This window comes from Myotis davidii, unplaced genomic scaffold (genome assembly GCF_000327345.1).
Source record: "Myotis davidii unplaced genomic scaffold, ASM32734v1 scaffold125, whole genome shotgun sequence".
Taxonomy (NCBI): domain Eukaryota; kingdom Metazoa; phylum Chordata; class Mammalia; order Chiroptera; family Vespertilionidae; genus Myotis; species Myotis davidii.
In genome coordinates this window covers 4,387,012-4,404,484 of record NW_006299390.1, presented here as the reverse complement: position 1 = coordinate 4,404,484, position 17,473 = coordinate 4,387,012, and the positions used below count along the sequence as shown (strand labels likewise).

Genomic DNA, 17,473 nt, shown 5'->3' with positions numbered 1-17,473 from the left:
AAGAGTGTTGACTGAATTTGTTTCGGTACCATGTAATACCAAGTATGTGAAGCCAATGAACTATGCAGCCTGTTACTCTTTCCTGAGGTTTCTTTCGGCATCACTGTTATTTTTGTGAAAATACACTTGTTACTTCTTGGAGCTGTTAACATTTGAGAATGCAAAGGGGTCTGCTGAAGCTAAAGTATCATGCATTACAAATCCAAAAAGAATAGACACTAAGCAGTTTTGCAAATGTGCGTTTGGAATGTCCTTGTTCGCTGTTGGTCAGTGTGCACGGCCCCTCCCTGCCCCAAGTAGCTCAATGAACAATTTGCCTGTCTATACCTGAAAAGCAAGAGTTCTGGTTGTTTTTGTGTTGTGTTTTGTTTTGTTCCCCTTGGCAGGAAGACTCGGAAATTTTAAACAACTTAAATATCAAGTGGCTTCTGTTCTTCTTACCCTTTCATGGAAATGTCAAGCATTCATATTGTCAATACTAATGAACAACCACCAATTGTTTTAATTTCATTATTTTTTCAACTGAAAGAGTGCTTACAAAGCACAGAAATAGCTAGGCTTTCTTTTTATAGGTTGCACTGGTAAGTCTGAAACTGGTTAGATTGAAAGACAAAAAAGAACTAGCCTTCTTCACCCACCCACCCCCACACTCCTGCCCTCCCTGCACGCCCAGCTGAAAAAGATAGGCCCCAAAGAGAGGATTCAAAACCCAGGATTTGCAAGGTCCCCAGGAGGTCACTCAAGTCATTTGCTTATCCATCAGCAGGACTGAATTACATTCCCTTGGTCAGAAATTTACCTCTTAAAGATAGCCAGAGAACGTTGTGCCACCTTACACGGTAACCAATTCTAGGAGAGATGGTTGGGCTTTCTCTCCAGTGTTCAGGCACAGCAAACAGCATACCGCAGCACAAAACCTGGATTACACTTGTTTTAAAATTCAATTTAGTGGGATTTGCTGAACAAACTCTCTCCCTGACTTGCTACTCACAGACAGAATGTTAGTAAAGATTTTGGAAATAACATCGGCCCTTCTCACAATACATTTCTGCTTTAGTTCACCGAATGACATCCTGGAGATTTGGATAAGTAAATGTTCGAAAAGGAAGTAACTTTCTTTTTTGATCCTCAGGAATAGTTTAGTAATGGGGGATTGAGGCTGAATGTGTGTTCTGAGTTCTGACGTTAGAAGACTAGCCAGGTAAGACTCTCAGCTCACGTAGGCTAGTCTGGAAAGTGTGTGTGTGTGTGGGGGGGGGGGGCACTCGCCATTGCAGACGCATGATCTGGTGCTGCAAACAGACTCAGGGGCCCCAGCCAGGGCCCCCGAGAGCCAGTGAGCCCCAACCCTGGCTCTCAAGAGTGTGTTCTTTGGCTGCAGCTCCCAAAGCTGGTGGCTTCCCTGACACACGGGAAACGCAGCAGGGAACTCCTTTTCCTGAGAGCGTCTCCCTGTCACCTCAGCTTTTTCTAGAAGTTGTGTAACCTTATGATTCAGGGACTGACTGTTCTAGGGAATCAAGGACAGAGATAGGCCTGTGATCATGTAAGCGTTGCTATCTCATACTCACTGTACCTAAAATTCCTAACTTAGCGGAGTTTTGTTTATGTGGAAACGGCGTGGCTCGCATCTGTCTTCAGCGTGCTTAGAGAACCGGGCACTTACCTATTCAACCTGTACTGGTTGTGGTACTCTCTTTCCTTCACGGCATTGTATTCGTTCTGATACCTGAGGAGCTGCTCTCTCATCTTGGAGACCTCGGTGGAGAAGGCCTCCGGGAACTTGTCTGCTTGCTGCAGGTGGAGCCGCTGCTGGTGGATCCGCTCGGTGAACCGCTTGGCGTTCTGGAGCAGGTGGACCTCTGAGTCCTGTGTGCTGCGTCCCACAAGAACACAGTCACGTCACGGGGACACACAGGGCCTGCTTTCTTCCAGAAAGGAGGTGGACAAGGCGCTTAGGGTTCCCGCCAGAATGCAAATGGCCATTTAGCCACACGGACTCGAAAGAGAGTGTCAGCAGAAGAGACTTTAATGGCTCTTATAACGTAGCTTCTCGGGAAAACTCATCAGTTTCGGGTCAGCATTTCCAGCCTCTGTCTGCCCTGCTGCAGCCCCAGCAGCAAAGCGAACAGTCTACTCCATCATGCCTTCCCCGGCCACCAGGCAGTGGGGGTGGGAGAGAGCGCTGGGTGTTCGTAATGACAAAAAGGAAAACAGAACTAAGGGGTCAAGAGGAGTTAACGTGTGGGTGGCAGGAGAGTAATGGTTTTGCAACACGACTGGGAAGTAGGAAGAAATAACGCCAGAGCCTTGGTCCTGCCTTGCTGTCTGTCACTGGGGCCCAGGGACCTGAGCTGTGGGCCGGGCAACGAGGAAGCCCGCCGGCACCAGCAAAGATCAGCAGGGCTCTGGATTAGAGCTATTAAGAGGTGAGGGTGTGGCAATGGTCCTTGCATCTGCAAAGAGGCTCAGAGAGATGCCCCAGAACTGCACGGAGTTTTCTCCCAGTTAAGCAATGGTCAGTGTGTTGGGAAAGATGACCCCAGACTTTCCATCTAAATCCTCTAAGTTCCTGAGTCTTGAGAACTACATGTGCACACAGTCAGGCAGGACTAATTGTGGGAAATGGAATCTCCATTTAGGGATGAGGGTGAGGATTTAGCTTGGGGATGGGGATGAGGAGGAGGAGGAACCAAAGCTGAGGGCTCTGGAGTGTGGTGAGAGGCCTCCTGGAGCTGAGAAGTATGGGACAGGATGCATAGGGATGCAGCTCTGCTCTCCTCGCCGTTCATGCTTGCTCTCATCCTGAGGGTGGAGAAATGACTGACCAAGAAAAGAAGTAGGGGCATCGGTTGGAGACTGGGGGAGAGGATGGCTGGGGAATGGCAGAATGGAGTTTCTGTCCATTGCTGCCTCTCCTTGGCTTTTGATGGAGACATCATGCAAGGCTATGCGGCAGGAGGTGGGGGAAGGGAGAATGTCAGTGTCCCACCCAAATCCCTTGGCGCAGTCTCATATATACATCAACAGCACCTCTGTGCTTCTGTCTGAGAAACTTCTCTGGCCACAGGAGCTTGCTTGGCTTTTCAAAGGGCAAGCTAGATGTGCCAGGAGCTCATCTTCCTAGCAGCAATCCTTAATCAGAGAGGGATGGACAAATGCCCTTGCCCATGCGTGGAGAGTTCTGATGTGTGTTCTACACAGTCACACACAGTGTCCTCACGAGACAGAGCCCTAGGGGCCACAGTGTTAACCCGAAGATTAACACATCGCCAGCTGGATTCCTCCCATCCCCGTCTCACTTCCCCACTCTCTCACGATAATTTCTGGTATCACTTCTCAAAGTACTTGAGCTCAAATTCCTGCCTCAGGATCCGCTTTTGAGGGGAATGCAAAATAAGACAGGTCCCATCACAAGTAAAAATATAAATATGATAGAAGGTGTCCCCACATCTTTTACTGAGTAAGCAGCGTACCTTATGAGAGTGTCGTGCAGGAAGGTGTACTTGGCTTTTAATTCTGCCACTCTGGTTCCAGCAAGTTTTCCCAAGGCATGCAACTAGCAAAGAGAACACAGCATCACGGTTAGCCACCAGCCTCTTTGTGCTGTGAGCAGGGATAACATGAATATGTGGACATCTTATAAAACCTTTCAGTTAAACACTAGAGAGAGACGATATTTGGAGAAAATATTTCTAGTTCGAGCCTGCCTCCAGTAAGCTCTGCACCCCTGGGCAACTCGTTTTCCTTTCTAGATGAAGACTGCAATTTCTCCATCTGCAAATTGAGGAAATGAATTGAGTCAAATTCCTCCAATTCTAAAACAGCATATTTCTCGGTCTAGCAAACAATCCGAAGAGTATACATAACTAGGATGGCTATTTTTTATGTTGAGAGAACGAGTGGTTATTGAGCACCTATTATGAGCAAGTGTTGTACATTAGTTATTTTGTTCACAAAAATGGTTTATGAGGTAGGTATTATCACGAGTTTAAATTAACGTTTGAAAAGTTAAGTAAGTTGTTCAACGTTATAGAGATAGTTAAAGGCAGAATCAGGATTGAAACCTAAGTGGTTCAGCTCCAAAAATCCATGTTCACTCTCGTGCACACAACGCCTCTGCCACCACTATCAAAGGAACACGGAAGTTTATCTGGTACATGCAGCAGTATGATTTATTCCTTTCTCATTTCTGACAAAGGAACTTTTGATTTACTCTCTGGGTCAGGCGGTAAGTAGTGAACAGACATCATAACACAGCACCAAACCCTCAAGTTTTACCACAATGCAATGAGTATTTTGTATTAGGTTTGACGTTAGCTGAACTAACAGTATCGGCAAACAGAACTAAAGAAACGATTTGTTTTTCAATGCCTGTTGTCCTTATCTCCATATTTTCTTGAATCTGTAACTTTCCTCTCCCTTCCCTGATACCGTTGGTCTAAGTCATACCACCTGTCAGTGGAGGACTATAAAACCTCCGCCGGGCTCCCCTCCCACCACTGCTTCCCCTTAGGGACCCTGTTCATCTGCTTTCCATGGGGACCTTTTAAAAATTCAAACAAAGTCTTGTTTTGCTGGGTGATCAAAACTCTTCAAGTGGAATAGAACTCAAGATCCTTGAAATGGTCCTTACAGCCCTGTGTGAGCCTGCCACCCTCCCTGCCTCTTTCACGCACCCTCATTCTCTCAGCACTGCGGCCATTCGAGCTGCCTTGCGTTTCCACAAACGCGTGAATCTCTTTCCTTCCCCCGGGGCTGCTGTACTGGCCATTCCTCACTTTACTCCGGCTTCACTCCACATCTTTCTTCATACCTCAGCTTAAATATCAATCTCCTCTGACTTCTAAATCTTAATATCCACATTCACCACCCATCCCCAAAGAACTCTGTTTTTCATTTTACAATAGGCACCAACAGACTTATGTGATTAAAAAAAGTTTCTTCCCAACTAGTAAATAGACGCCAGGAGGAAAGGGCCCCGGCTACCTTGCTCTTCACTCTCACACCAGCAGTGGGACCACAGGCAGTGTATGTGTTTGGCAAATGTTTGCCAACGGAGCACATGAATGACTGCAAATGACAAAATGTCTACACGGTGGGGCTTCGTGGGTCTCTATCCAAATCAGAACAGAAAAACATTGCTAAGTGCACTATAAAACCATTACTTTTTTTGTGAAAGTATTTGGGATCTTTCACGAGGTCCCTACAAGCTGGTGCCAAGCTTGGGCTCCAGTCCCCACAACCCTTATTTTTAAAATGTGGATGAAATATTGTGAACAGATTTTTAAAACCTCTGAGGAGTTTCCAACTACCCTCTCAATGGAATATCTTTAAATGTATTCATATGTCACCTTCAATATTATTTATATGCAGCCTTTTAAAGGTTGATTTGCTGTTGGTATAGGTTGACCTAATGTTCTGTTTTATAGATATTTAATTAAACACACTTATTTGGGTTCCAGTTTCCTTTTTGTATTTTTGAGCCAATGTATAATTTATTTCAGGTCTCAAATATTTTCATTGGTTCCTGAAAAGGGGGGTAGGATATGGGCACTATGCCTTTAAAGTTTAATAGGTTAAAAAAAGCAAAAAGCTTTGCATATGGGCACTTTTCAGAAGAATTGTTCCTGGGAAAAGGCAATGAAAAGGTCAGTGTAAGAGTATGTGTTCACATATGCATGTGTGTATGACGGCCATGTGAGAGCCAGCCTTGGAATTAGCCAACAAGCTAGCTACAGGAGGTAAGCCATTGGGTAAGGTAATTATGGACTCATCTGTTTAAAACACACGCAGTATTTAGTTTTGTTTTTAAGATGACAAGACCATTGTCTGCTACCTACTGCTCTGCACAATGAAAACAGAAGTGAATGTGACACGGGCCCTGCCCTAGGGTAGCTCACAGGTTGAGGAGATACGCACAAAAAGAAATTACAGAACACTTAAACTACACTCAGTAGTTGTATTGTTAGTCAACAACTCTATTTGGCATTTTACAATTTTCTTCATATTGTAAGTTAAAGCAAATAAGTAACATTATAAATGACAGACCGCTGCCAGGGGTGGAACTTCCGGAATGGTGGTGTGAAGAGCTTGAGGAATCTTCTCCCTCAGAAAAACATTGATATATTATCTAAGACAACCATTTACAGCCTCTGGAAAGGGGCTTAAGGGTGTGCAAAAAACTGAGCAGCATTTATTCAACAAAATACACTGAGGCTGCATGGGAACAGGGGAGATCCTGGCATCTGAACCAAGTGCTGTGTCCATCACCCCAGCTCCCCGCGGTGGAAGAACTATTCTGGGCAGGTTTGGCAGCCAGTGAGGAACCTACCTTCCAACTGCTGCAGATCTAGTCAGGTGGGCGGGGCAGGCCGGGGAAGCTGCTGCATCCTCCCCCACCCCCAGCCCTGTTGTGAAAGAGCTTTACCGGATACAGAGCTGCAGCTGCTCAACCGCCCCCATCCCCACGCCCAGGCCCCTGCTCTCCGGGAGACTGTGGGAGGGCAGCCCAAGGAGATCTGAGTGCCTTGTCCCCCAGCTCCTGCTGATCAAGGTGGGGCTGAGTAAGCTGCGAAGACCTGCAGCTCTACCTGAGGAAGCTCACTTATTGGAACGGAGTGTGGAATCCATGCCCCAGGGCTTTGTCAGAAACAATAGCTATCATAAGGGTTAACAGCAAGTGGTGGCTCATAGCTTTGTGATACCAGTAGAGGCAGGTGAGCGTTTAACAAAGAAATTGGTGCCTGAGACGGCCAAAGAGGGCCCTGCTGGTACTGGTGGCTCAGAGGCTGTGGAAAAGCTCAAGACTGTGACCACGCAGGAGTTACCTCAAGGGGAGCTTCCAAACTATCAGATAGGCCAATCCCCTGAGCTCTAAAAGTGGTCCCCAAGCCACACGCAGACTCAGAGGAAAGGATGAAAATGTCACTCGCTCAGGAGGCTTAAACACTATCTCTCACCAATCGGTGGCTGACCACTGAGCTATGTTGACACAGGGGCAATCACCAGGAAGCCAAACTTAAAAATAAAAACAAGGAAGGGATATCTAAGCAGAGACGTCAGAGGCTGAACACTATGGGGGAAATACACTTCACAGACTTAGTGCAGCCAAGTCACTAAACATATACACTCATGAGCAACCATAACAAAACAAAACAGCAAAACAAAAAGGCGGGGGAGGATCCAGAATTGCTGCAACATTTCATCTAAAAGGTCCTATTTTCAAAAGTATGAGACATGTGAAGAAATAGAGGGGAAAAGGCAGAAACTGCCTTGGGGGTGCAGATGTTGGGTCTAATAAAGACTTCACGCAACTATTAGAAATACGTTCAAAGTATGAAAGGAAACCATATTTAAAGAATTAAAAAAGTATGACGACAATTCATCAAATAGAGAGTATAATGAGGTACTGATCTAGGAGGATAAGAGCTAAGGCATCAAAATGATGCTCTTTGGAGGGTCAGAAATGTACGGCTTTCATGCTTTTTATTTTTGCTTATCTGTATTTTCTAACTTCCCCTGACACATAGTTAATGCTTTCAAATCTCTTTCCTTCTTGAAATAAGCTTGAAAACTATTGAGCTTGAAAACAGGAAGGATTCACAGCAGAATTTCAGACTGGAGAGTATATGCTCAGATCCTAGTGGCACGGGCAGCCAGATCCTAGCTCAGACTTAGTGAAAACTCAGCTATATTTTCCCAGGTTGAGTTTCCTCTCAAGTAGCAATAGTTTGAAGGTTGTTGAGAGGTGGGCCAAGGATGCATGTTGGCAAGTTTTATGTTCACAGGAAAAGCCGGAGGATGGAGAGGTTTCCTTTCCTATTTGCTGTTTCTATCACTCCACTGCCTTTGTTGTCTAAGAAACTGAAGAAAGCCTGACAGGGCAAGCATCTGATAGGTCTTCATAGTTTCTACACAAAATTGGAAAAGATTAAGTCATAGATGTTCAGAAAGTGGACTGATAAGCTATTTTTTTAATATGGTTTACTCCACTAAAAAACAAAAAAGAAAGACCAAACCTTGAAGAATGGATTTTGCCCTCCTTAAAAAATCCTATATAATAAAAGGGTAATATGCAAATTGACTGGGAATGACTGGTCACTATGACACACACTGACCAGCAGGGGGCAGATGCTAAATACAGGAGCTGCCCCCTGGTGGTCAGTGAACTCCCACAGGGGGAGCTCTGCTCAGCCACAGGCCAGGCTGATGGCTGCCAGCACAGCGGTGGTGGTCGGAGCCTCTCCTGCCTCCTCAGCAGCGCAAAGGATGTCTGACTGCAGCTTAGGCTCCCGGGGTGCCAGAGGGATGTCTGACCTCCAGCTTAGGCCCGCTGAAAGCAGGAGTGGGAAGTGGGCCTAAGCCAACAGGTGGACATCCCCCGAGGGGTCCCAGACAGCAAGAGGGCACAGGCTGGGCTGAGGGACCCCTCCCCCCACCACCGAGTGCACAAATTTTTGTGCACTGGGCCTCTAGTAAAAATCATAATCTGGAAGTTAATATTCATAAAAATTTGACTTTTCGCCCTAACTGGTTTGGCTCAGTGGATAAAGCGTCGGCCTGCAGACTGAAGGGTCCCAGGTTCGATTCCGGTCAAGGGCATGTACCTTGGTTGTGGGCACATCCCCAGCAGGGTGTGTGCAGGAGGCAGCTGATTGATGTTTCTCTCTCATCGACGTTTCTAACTCTATCCCTCTCCCTTCCTCTCTGTAAAAAATCAATAAAATATATTTTTTTAAAAATTGACATTTCCATAAAATTGTAAATTGTCTTTTCCAGCAGATCAAGATCTGGTTAGAAATTTCAGACTCAATTCTAGTAGATGAAATGCTTCACACATAAACATAACCTGGGAAAAATAGTTGCATGTTCATACTGCATAATACATATGGATACCAAGTTTGTCATGTTTTAAAAATGCAGAATCTAAGAAATAGAGCACAAAGACAATCTTAAATTGTCAACTAGTATTTGCAACGAAAGGTTAGATATAATGTCACAAGTTCATAAATATGATTTCACAATAGATACTTGTCTTACTGAATTGGCTTGTTGGTAATTGAGAATGGAAGGAAACATTTACTCTAGAGCTAAAAGTTTAACAAGAGTTCATGATTCATAGATGAAATGTAACAACATGGAAAAAATTTCAAACATTGAAATTCTAGGACATTCCAAGGAGAGTAATAGCTCAGTAAGAGCCAATACCAAGTGAACTTATCTGGAAGGGGGTCAGCATAAGGAAACAATTAGGTGTTTGTGTGAATGTCTGCAGGGAAACCAAGGTGGCCACCATTATTAAACTACTCTATTCTTGTGGCCTCCGTTGACATTACCTACTAGTTTGGTCTCATTTTGAGAAACAGTTGCCATGATTTGGGAGGTAGCATAAACTTGAAATCCTTATCATGAATTTCTTTCCCCCTGTCCCTTTCACTGCTGGAAATAATACAACATAATCATTTGAAGTAGATGCCAAATACAACCGGGCTCTCAACAATAATTCATCACTCCTTTTGTTTGACTTTTCCCCTTAACAGTTATATGAAGCTTTAGCTTTCCTATATACCTAACTCGTTCACCGGACAAATTGAGGCCGCCTAGACTCATTCCCCACATCAACAGATCCACTTATCTATACCCACATCCACCCTTTACTTCTTTCACCAAATCTCAAAAACAAAGTCTTCCTGTCCTTGTGGTGAAGACCAACTCATCCACCTATGATCTCAAAGATATACTCCTCTACCTCTTCCTAGACATTAACTCATCAGCTATACCTTCTCTCCTTTACAACCTCTACTTCTGCCCCTTTGCTGGCTCAGCATATAGTAGTCAGGCGTATCACTGGTGGATTTGGTTTGAATTCCATCTCTGCTACTTTTTAACTATGTAACTGGGAGTAATATTGAATCAATATGTGCCTTAGTTTCTTCCATTGTAAAAATAGCCCCATTTCATTAGACTGTAGTGAAGACTAAATGACTCAGTATATGAAAAGTATTTAGTACAGTGTCTGGTACACAAGTAAGGGATTAGTTAAGCAATGTCATTTATTTTATAATTAATATCATTAACATTATCCTCAACCTATAAATTTGCTCAAGTTTTCCTCATAAAAAAAAAGACAAAATCTATCTTGAATGCTAGTCACCCCTTTCTCTCGCTCACTTTCATTTTTCTCAGAAAGAGTAGTCTCTTCTCTTTATCTCCATAGTGAACAGACTACCAGTACGTCACCAAATTGATAAACTGACCAATGACTTCCTCATATCTCTGGCTGATTTTGACATTTTTTTTCTTCATCACATTTGTTTATGTTATGACTTGATGTGGTTTTCTTTGGCTTTAGATTTGCTCAAAGTTTTGTATTTGTGGGTTTATAGTTTTCATCAAATTTGGGAAATTTTCTTGTGTTATTTCTTTAAATATTTTTTCTGTCTCCCTCTCCTCTCCTTCTGTGATTCTGATTGCTCATATGTTTGGCCACATGATGTTCACCGAACACTGATGGTCTGTTCATTTTTATTTTCTACTCTTTTTTCTTTGTTTCACTTTGAATAGTTTCTATAGTTAGATCATAAAGCCCACTAATCTCTTTTTCTTTAGTGTCTGATCTGCTGTTAATCCCATCCAGTAAATTTTTTGTTTCATCTACTGTACTTTTCATCTTTAGAAATTTGATCTGGGTCTTTTTATAACTTCCACTTCTCTCACTATGCTCATACTCTCCTCCACCCCTTTTCCAACATTCAAAATATGTGTAATAGCTTGTATACTAATTCTATTTGTGTATACTCTATTAATTGCCTCTTCTCATTATATGTCGTATGTTTCTGCTTCTTTGCATGCCTAGTAATATTTGATTGACTGCCAGACATTGTGAATTTTACACTGTTGGGAGACAAAAATTTTTTGGCATTCCCTTAAATATTTTTAGGTTCAATGAGTCTCAGTTAAAATACTGTTAACTTAAACTGTTGGAAACGGTTTGGTTCTTTTCATAACTTGCTTTTAACTCATCCACCAGTGCTCTCAAATATAAACTCTTCTTTTAAATATATTATCTGTTGTCTAGGGCTAATTTGGCCCCACTACTGAGTCAATACCCTTCTATTCAGAGTCTAAGTATTAAGAGGTCTTTCTATTCTGGTTGGTGGGAACATGAACTATTCTTGGCCCTGTGGATTGTCCCACACCTCCTTTCTGGGAGTTCTTTTGCCAGCCTCAGCAGTATCCAGAAAGTGTGCACTGATCAGTACTCTTCTGCAGATCTCTGGAATTTATTGGGGTGACCTTGGTCAATAAAATTATATAGATTTCAGGTGTACAATTCTACAATCTATCATCTGTATATTGTATTGTGTGTTCACCTCCCCAAGTCAAGACTCCTTCCATTATCATTTATCCTCCCCTTTATCCTCTTCTACCTCCCTATCCTATTGCCTGTATCTATGAGGCTATTTTTTGCTTAATCACCTTTTTCAGCCAGCCCCACAACCCTCTCCCTTCTGACAGCTGTCATTTTGTTCTCTGTATCTATACGTCTGTTTCTTTTGTTAGTTTGTTTATTATATTTCACATATAAGTGAAATCATATGTGAAATGATTGTCTTTCTGTGAATGGTTTATTTCACTTAGCATAATACTCTCCAGATCCATCCAGGCTATTGCAAGGTAAGATTTCCTTTTTTTAATACAGTTGAGTAGGATTCCATTGTGTAAATGTACCATTGCTTTTTTATCCTCTCCTCTACTGATGAGCACTTGAGCTGCTTCCAAATCTTGGCTATTGTAAATAACACTGCAGTGAACATAGGGGTGCACATATTCTTTCAACTTGGTGTTTCAGGATTCTTAGGATATATTCCCAGAGGTGGAATTGCTGGGTCATAAGGAAGTTCCATTTTTAATTTTTTGAGGAAACTCCATACTGCTTTCCACAGTGGCTGCCCCAACCTGCAGTCCCACCAGCAGTGCCTGAGGGTTCCCGTGTCTCCACATCCTCACCAGCATTTGTTGTTTGTTGATTTATTGATGAGAGCCATTCTCACAGGTGTGAGGTGATATCTCATTGAGGTTGAATTTGCATTTCTCTGATGAATAGTGATGCTAAGCATCTTTTTACATGTCTCCTGGCCATCTTAAACTGTTTTTTATTTAAACTTAAATAAAAGCCAGTGATCTAGTTGGGGGAAGTCTTATTTACTCATTCACTTCCGTTCTAATTTACCTGTCCGAGAAGGCAATGGAAAAGGAGGAATAGTGAAAAGTAACTTGACCTAAACATCGACTTGAAAGAGCAGAGAATCTGCCACACAAAATGGGCTCCTCACCCACAGCTTCTCCTCTCCCTTCTGTGTGGTTGGCAGAGATCCGGGGCTGTTGTCTCACAGCTGCCTGCTCCTCCTCTGGTGGCCCCACCACAGGAATGTGACCAGGAGGCCGCAAGTGACAACAGGGCCTCCCAAGAGGGGAGGTTTCAGATGTAATGGACATTGTGGATGAGTAACGCAGGTGCTTAGCTATATGCAAGACTTCGAAGTTAAGCCACAATAACTTTAAGATAACATGTACAGCCAACTCGGTAAAAAGCATGTCTAAGCACATACATGCTAATGAGTGGTATTGCTTTAAAAATTCATATTTGTCCCATTAAAGTGCAACTGCTTGAAACTTTAACAATTATTAACCCTGTTTAACATTATTTTCCCCCTACTTCCAAAGATCCTGGGGAGCATTGGTAGCAGTAAGCCTGCAAGGCAGTGAACAAGCCAGATGGAAACCCAGTGGCCTCTTCAAGCACTTCAAAGGGTGAACCTCACCGGACCAAAGCCACGAGGGCTGTTGAAATAAGTGTCGGGAGATTATCAGAGTCAGGAAACAGAGCCAGGTTAAAGCCAGTGATTCACTAAAGTCACAAGACAGGAACCAGAAGAATAGGGGTGGGGGCAGGATTCGCAGAAAAATTGTGCTGCCAGTTGACTCTGACTGTGTAGCTTTCAGTCCTTCACATGCAGATGTCCCAGCCCTAGGGCACCTTTAAAGTGCTGGAGAGGGCTTAGGCAGTGAGAAATCTAACTGGAGCTGGGACCCTTAGAGACAGAGCATCTCCCGCACAAGGATCACTAACGCCTGAAGATGTCCACAGCTGGTAAATTGTTCATCTCACTGTCCTGCCCTGACCCTGTCCTACGGGTCTGTCTCTGGCTGACCCCAGAGAGCAGGGGGCTGGATTCCTGGGACTGGCTGCTTTCTATGTGCTGAGTAGGTGTGCGTGCCCACCTTTCAGACCTTCTCTTGTGTGCTGAGGGAACTGCCCCTCTTATCCAGCTGTCAGCCAGTGTCTCCCAGCTCTAAGCTCTGGGGTTTCAGGAAAGGGACATAGCCACTACCCACAACAAAGAACCCTGGGGCCTCTGGTGCCCACCTTCCTGTTTTGAGGATGCTTCTGCCCACAGTACTATTCCCAATATTCATGAGTAACTGTTTATTTAGCATAGAAGCGTCCGGGAAGTTGTGCTGCCCAGCAGTGTGGTGCGGCAGCACTACCCTCCACTTCCCCTTGTAGCAGGCAGATCGTGATGGACAATGAAGCCTTTTACTGCGAATCACAGAAGTGTTCTTTAAAAAAGAACAAAAACGCAAAGCTTCAGCTTGGACTTCCCCACTGATACCGTAAAATGGAAACTGGGGAGCAGCATATGGGGATGTGTGAGTTCCATTCTTGCTAATTCGCTGGTAAGGGTTTTTTTTTTAAATCTTGGCAGCATATTTAGACAAGCCGTTTAATTTTTATTAAGTTTATTTCTATGTAGTTTATTCTTTTTTATTCTATTATAAATTAATTTTTTTTTTTGCAATTTCATTTTTGGATTGTTTATTGCTAGTGCGTAGAAGCCATTCCATTTTGTTAACTAGAATGATTAACTATGAAAATAAAGGCTAATCCTCATAACCCTGGCATAAACCTTTCTTCAGATGTTCCAGTTAGGGCAGAATACCTTTGGCTCTCTTGTTCACTTGGTGTACCCTAAGTATCTAGAAGACTGCATGACATTAAGGTACTTCAAATATACAATGAATGAGGAATATGTCACCCATTCCTCAATTGTGTTGAAATCATGCTCACACATCTGCCCTCCATATAAGAAGCTCTCTGAAGGCAGAGCTCATTCTAGTGTCCCAAGAAGCTTTCCTAGTCCATGGCATACAGCAGGTGCTTAGCACATTCTGAAGAATCTATCAGTAGCTGGCAAAGTGGGGTGTGGCATGAAGGGTAGAGCATATCACAGAAGGCAACCTCAAAGTATGGCTTTCCATTTCCTCATGCACATGTGAACTGGGCCAAAATGATCATTAAGGACATCACTGAAACAATATAAAGAATATAGAGAAATCAGTCTAGAAGGAGCACCTGCAACCTGAAGGGTGTGTGTGTGTGTGTGTGTGTGTGTGCGCGCGCGCGCGCAAATGCACACATATGTGAACTTAGACAGTGGTTCTCAACCTTCTGGCCCTTTAAATACAGTTCCTCATGTAGTGACCCAACCATAAAATTATTTTCGTTGCTACTTCATAACTGTAATGTTGCTCCTGTTATGAATCGTAATGTAAATATCTGATATGCAGGATGGTCTTAGGCGACCCCTGTGAAAGAGTCGTTCTACCGCCAAAGGGGTCGCGACCCACAGGTTGAGAACCGCTGGCTTAGAAGGACATAAACCTAATGCTGATTGTGGGAGGTTTGTGTATTGGTTTGTTGTATGTGGAATACACATTCCCTATACAGGTTGGAATGGACTATAAAAAGCCTCTGAATGGAAAATGTATCAGACATTTTCTCTTGACAGCTTGCCACCCAGGGAAGGTACTTAACATGATCTACTTCTAAGGACACTTAACTCAGTCCATAGTTACACAACATAAACAGCTACTAAAGGTGGGTGGCCAAATTCAAGATTCAGAGAGATTCAAATCCATTAATAAACCAGAAAATCCAATATCTAAATATTTGAATCCTAACAAAAACTCTTTAAAGGATAAGATAATAGAATTTTTAAATAACTAAATGTGTATTATAAAGTGTTACATTTAAACCTAAAATTAGATCCTCAGAATCTTTTTGCTTATGAACTAATATGAACCAATTAGTCACCTTATAAATTTATTGCAATTACCATAATGAATGGTAACAGATGGATGGTTATTACCCATAGCAATTATGTAACAGATTATTCTGGAATTTCCTCAGAAAAGGGTGAAATATTCAGAAATTAACAATTTTCCAAGAAATCTGGTTTATATGATATTTAGAGACATAGTTCTTTAGCTTGTCTTAGTTTTTGAGAAAGCGGAGAAAACTATATAATATCGACTAAGTATAGTTTTAACTTTTTTTTTCACTTGACACCAACTTTGATACTCAAGCAAAGTAAAATAAAAATTTTAAAAGGCTTAAAAATAGATTCTAACAAACATTTCACCAAACACAGCTGTTTCTAGTTCACTAAGTTAACTATTACAAAATATTTTAATGTGCTTTCTGGCAAACATAAATAGCCTAATTTCATGGAAACGCCACATTTCCAGTTATTCATAATAGGTTGTAACAGTTTAGGGATATGTTACTATTTCTACAGATTTCTGTATCAGAAAAAGGAGGAAAGATACTACTTACATCTCTTAAAATATGTAAGACAGACTTTAATCCATGCTATAAGGGTACTGTATTTCATGCCAGAGACTATAAACTAGCAGCCATTCTGCAGATATTTTTAGTATGCACAATTAAAAATTGGTGTATTTGCCATAAAAAAATCTGACTTGTCAGCCTCTCTTGAAAAATTATTAGGTTTGATAACACTGGATTCACATTCTAACTTTACAGCAATTAATTGGCATTTAGCTGAGACTGACGTTAGAGATACTTTGAAAGGGCTGCCCCTATTAAAAGGAGCGTCGTCTACCCCACCCATTCAGTGTAAATGCCATGTACTAACGTAACACCTAGGCTGTTTCCCTCATTTATGTTACTTTTATGGACCTTGTAGGCATTTGAGATTGGGACCCTGATATATAACGTGTATATTTAAAGGTAGAAAATATTCAATTGATTGAGAGAATGGCTCCACTTACAAAATTCTTGCACAGACATTTTGGAATGTCATATTCTTTAGTGTTGTATCTGTCCCTTGCCTATCTCTGTACCTTCCTTAGCATAAGGGTGTATGACTGCACCCTTAATGTTTTAAAGTTTCTGAGATTTTCTTACTGTTTTTCCACTTTTGTTTCTGATAATTTTATGAAAAGATCAAATAAACATGAGTCTGCTACTTTTTTGACTAACTGAAATATTTAAAAGTTATTTAAATTGAAATATTTTGTTTCTTGGGTATTCAAATGTATTTTCAATTTAAAAAAACCCACCATGAAACAAAATATAACCCGAAAAGACTATGAAGACACTGAAAAAAATGTGTCAGTCAGCTAAATTTTGTTGGGGCTTGAAAACAGGAAACATTTCACTAACATAAAGAACTTTTTCTTTCCTGGGAACTAATGTTCCCTTTGGCTCTGTACTTTATGAGCTCTGACAAAAAAAGCAAATCGTAATTTGTAAGGGAAGTGCAGATAAATTCTGAACAACTTACCCCAGCAGTTATCATTTTAGTAGTGGTTTGAGCTAAACAGGAAGTGAACATTCAGTAATATAGTCCAATAAGTAAATCATTTCCAGGCAAATCAATCACTAGCACACTAGAGATTCTAAGAGGGGCGTTGTCGATATAAAAATAACTTATTCAAAAATAGCATAATTTATGACTTCTGGTAAGATGGAAGACTGGAAGTTTTATTAAAGTGGGGACCATGTCCATCTTTCCCATTATTACATTGCCAAAGTCTAGCTCATGTGCCACTCATAAGTACTTGTTGAGTCAGTGAAAGGAAGAGTACATGAGAGCATTGAGCAAATAAGTCTTCAATAAATATTTACTAAATAATTCATGAAATAAAGTTGTTCAATACACATTTATCAAACGAGTACATGAAAAGTACAAATTAATAATTCTTCTCTTATATCTTATTGAAAGTAACGATTAACATTTATTCATTGGGTGATTGATATTTATTATGTTAAGTACTTTTGGATGTTGTTATTTAGTTCTCACAATAACCCTATGAAATAAGCATTACAATACAAAATTTAAAACAAAACAAAAAGCTATTGAGTAACTTGAGCAGTGTCACAAAGCTGGGGAGAGGCTTTGTAGGAATTTGACTATGATCCTATTCTGTTTCTCATTTTTCCCCCAATATTTATTCCCAATATTTCTGTTTTTAAAAATTCTTTATTGTTTAAAGTCTTACATATAGTATTACATGTGTCCCCTTCCCCTCCCCCCTGCACCCCCGCATTGACCTCTCCCTGGACACCCCCTCCCCACCCCCGGCACATGCCCTCACACCC

At 41.9% G+C, this 17,473-nt stretch overlaps 2 protein-coding genes across 2 annotated transcripts in view; one reads left to right on the top strand and one right to left on the bottom strand.

Moving 5' to 3' along the window:
• CCDC146 (coiled-coil domain containing 146) overlaps positions 1-17,473 on the bottom strand; it is a 108,085-nt gene that overhangs the window by 36,569 nt on the left and 54,043 nt on the right. Inside the window, exons 3-4 of the mRNA XM_006774907.2 lie at positions 3,477-3,559; positions 1,667-1,876 (exon numbers count right to left, since the gene is read on the bottom strand). Coding sequence (XP_006774970.1) covers positions 1,667-1,876; positions 3,477-3,559 — 293 coding nt within the window. The remainder of the gene's footprint in view (positions 1-1,666; positions 1,877-3,476; positions 3,560-17,473) is intronic.
• FGL2 (fibrinogen like 2) overlaps positions 13,485-17,473 on the top strand; it is a 22,678-nt gene continuing 18,689 nt past the window's right edge. The window contains exon 1 of the mRNA XM_006774906.2: positions 13,485-13,743. The gene's annotated coding sequence lies outside the window, so the exon portion shown is untranslated. The remainder of the gene's footprint in view (positions 13,744-17,473) is intronic.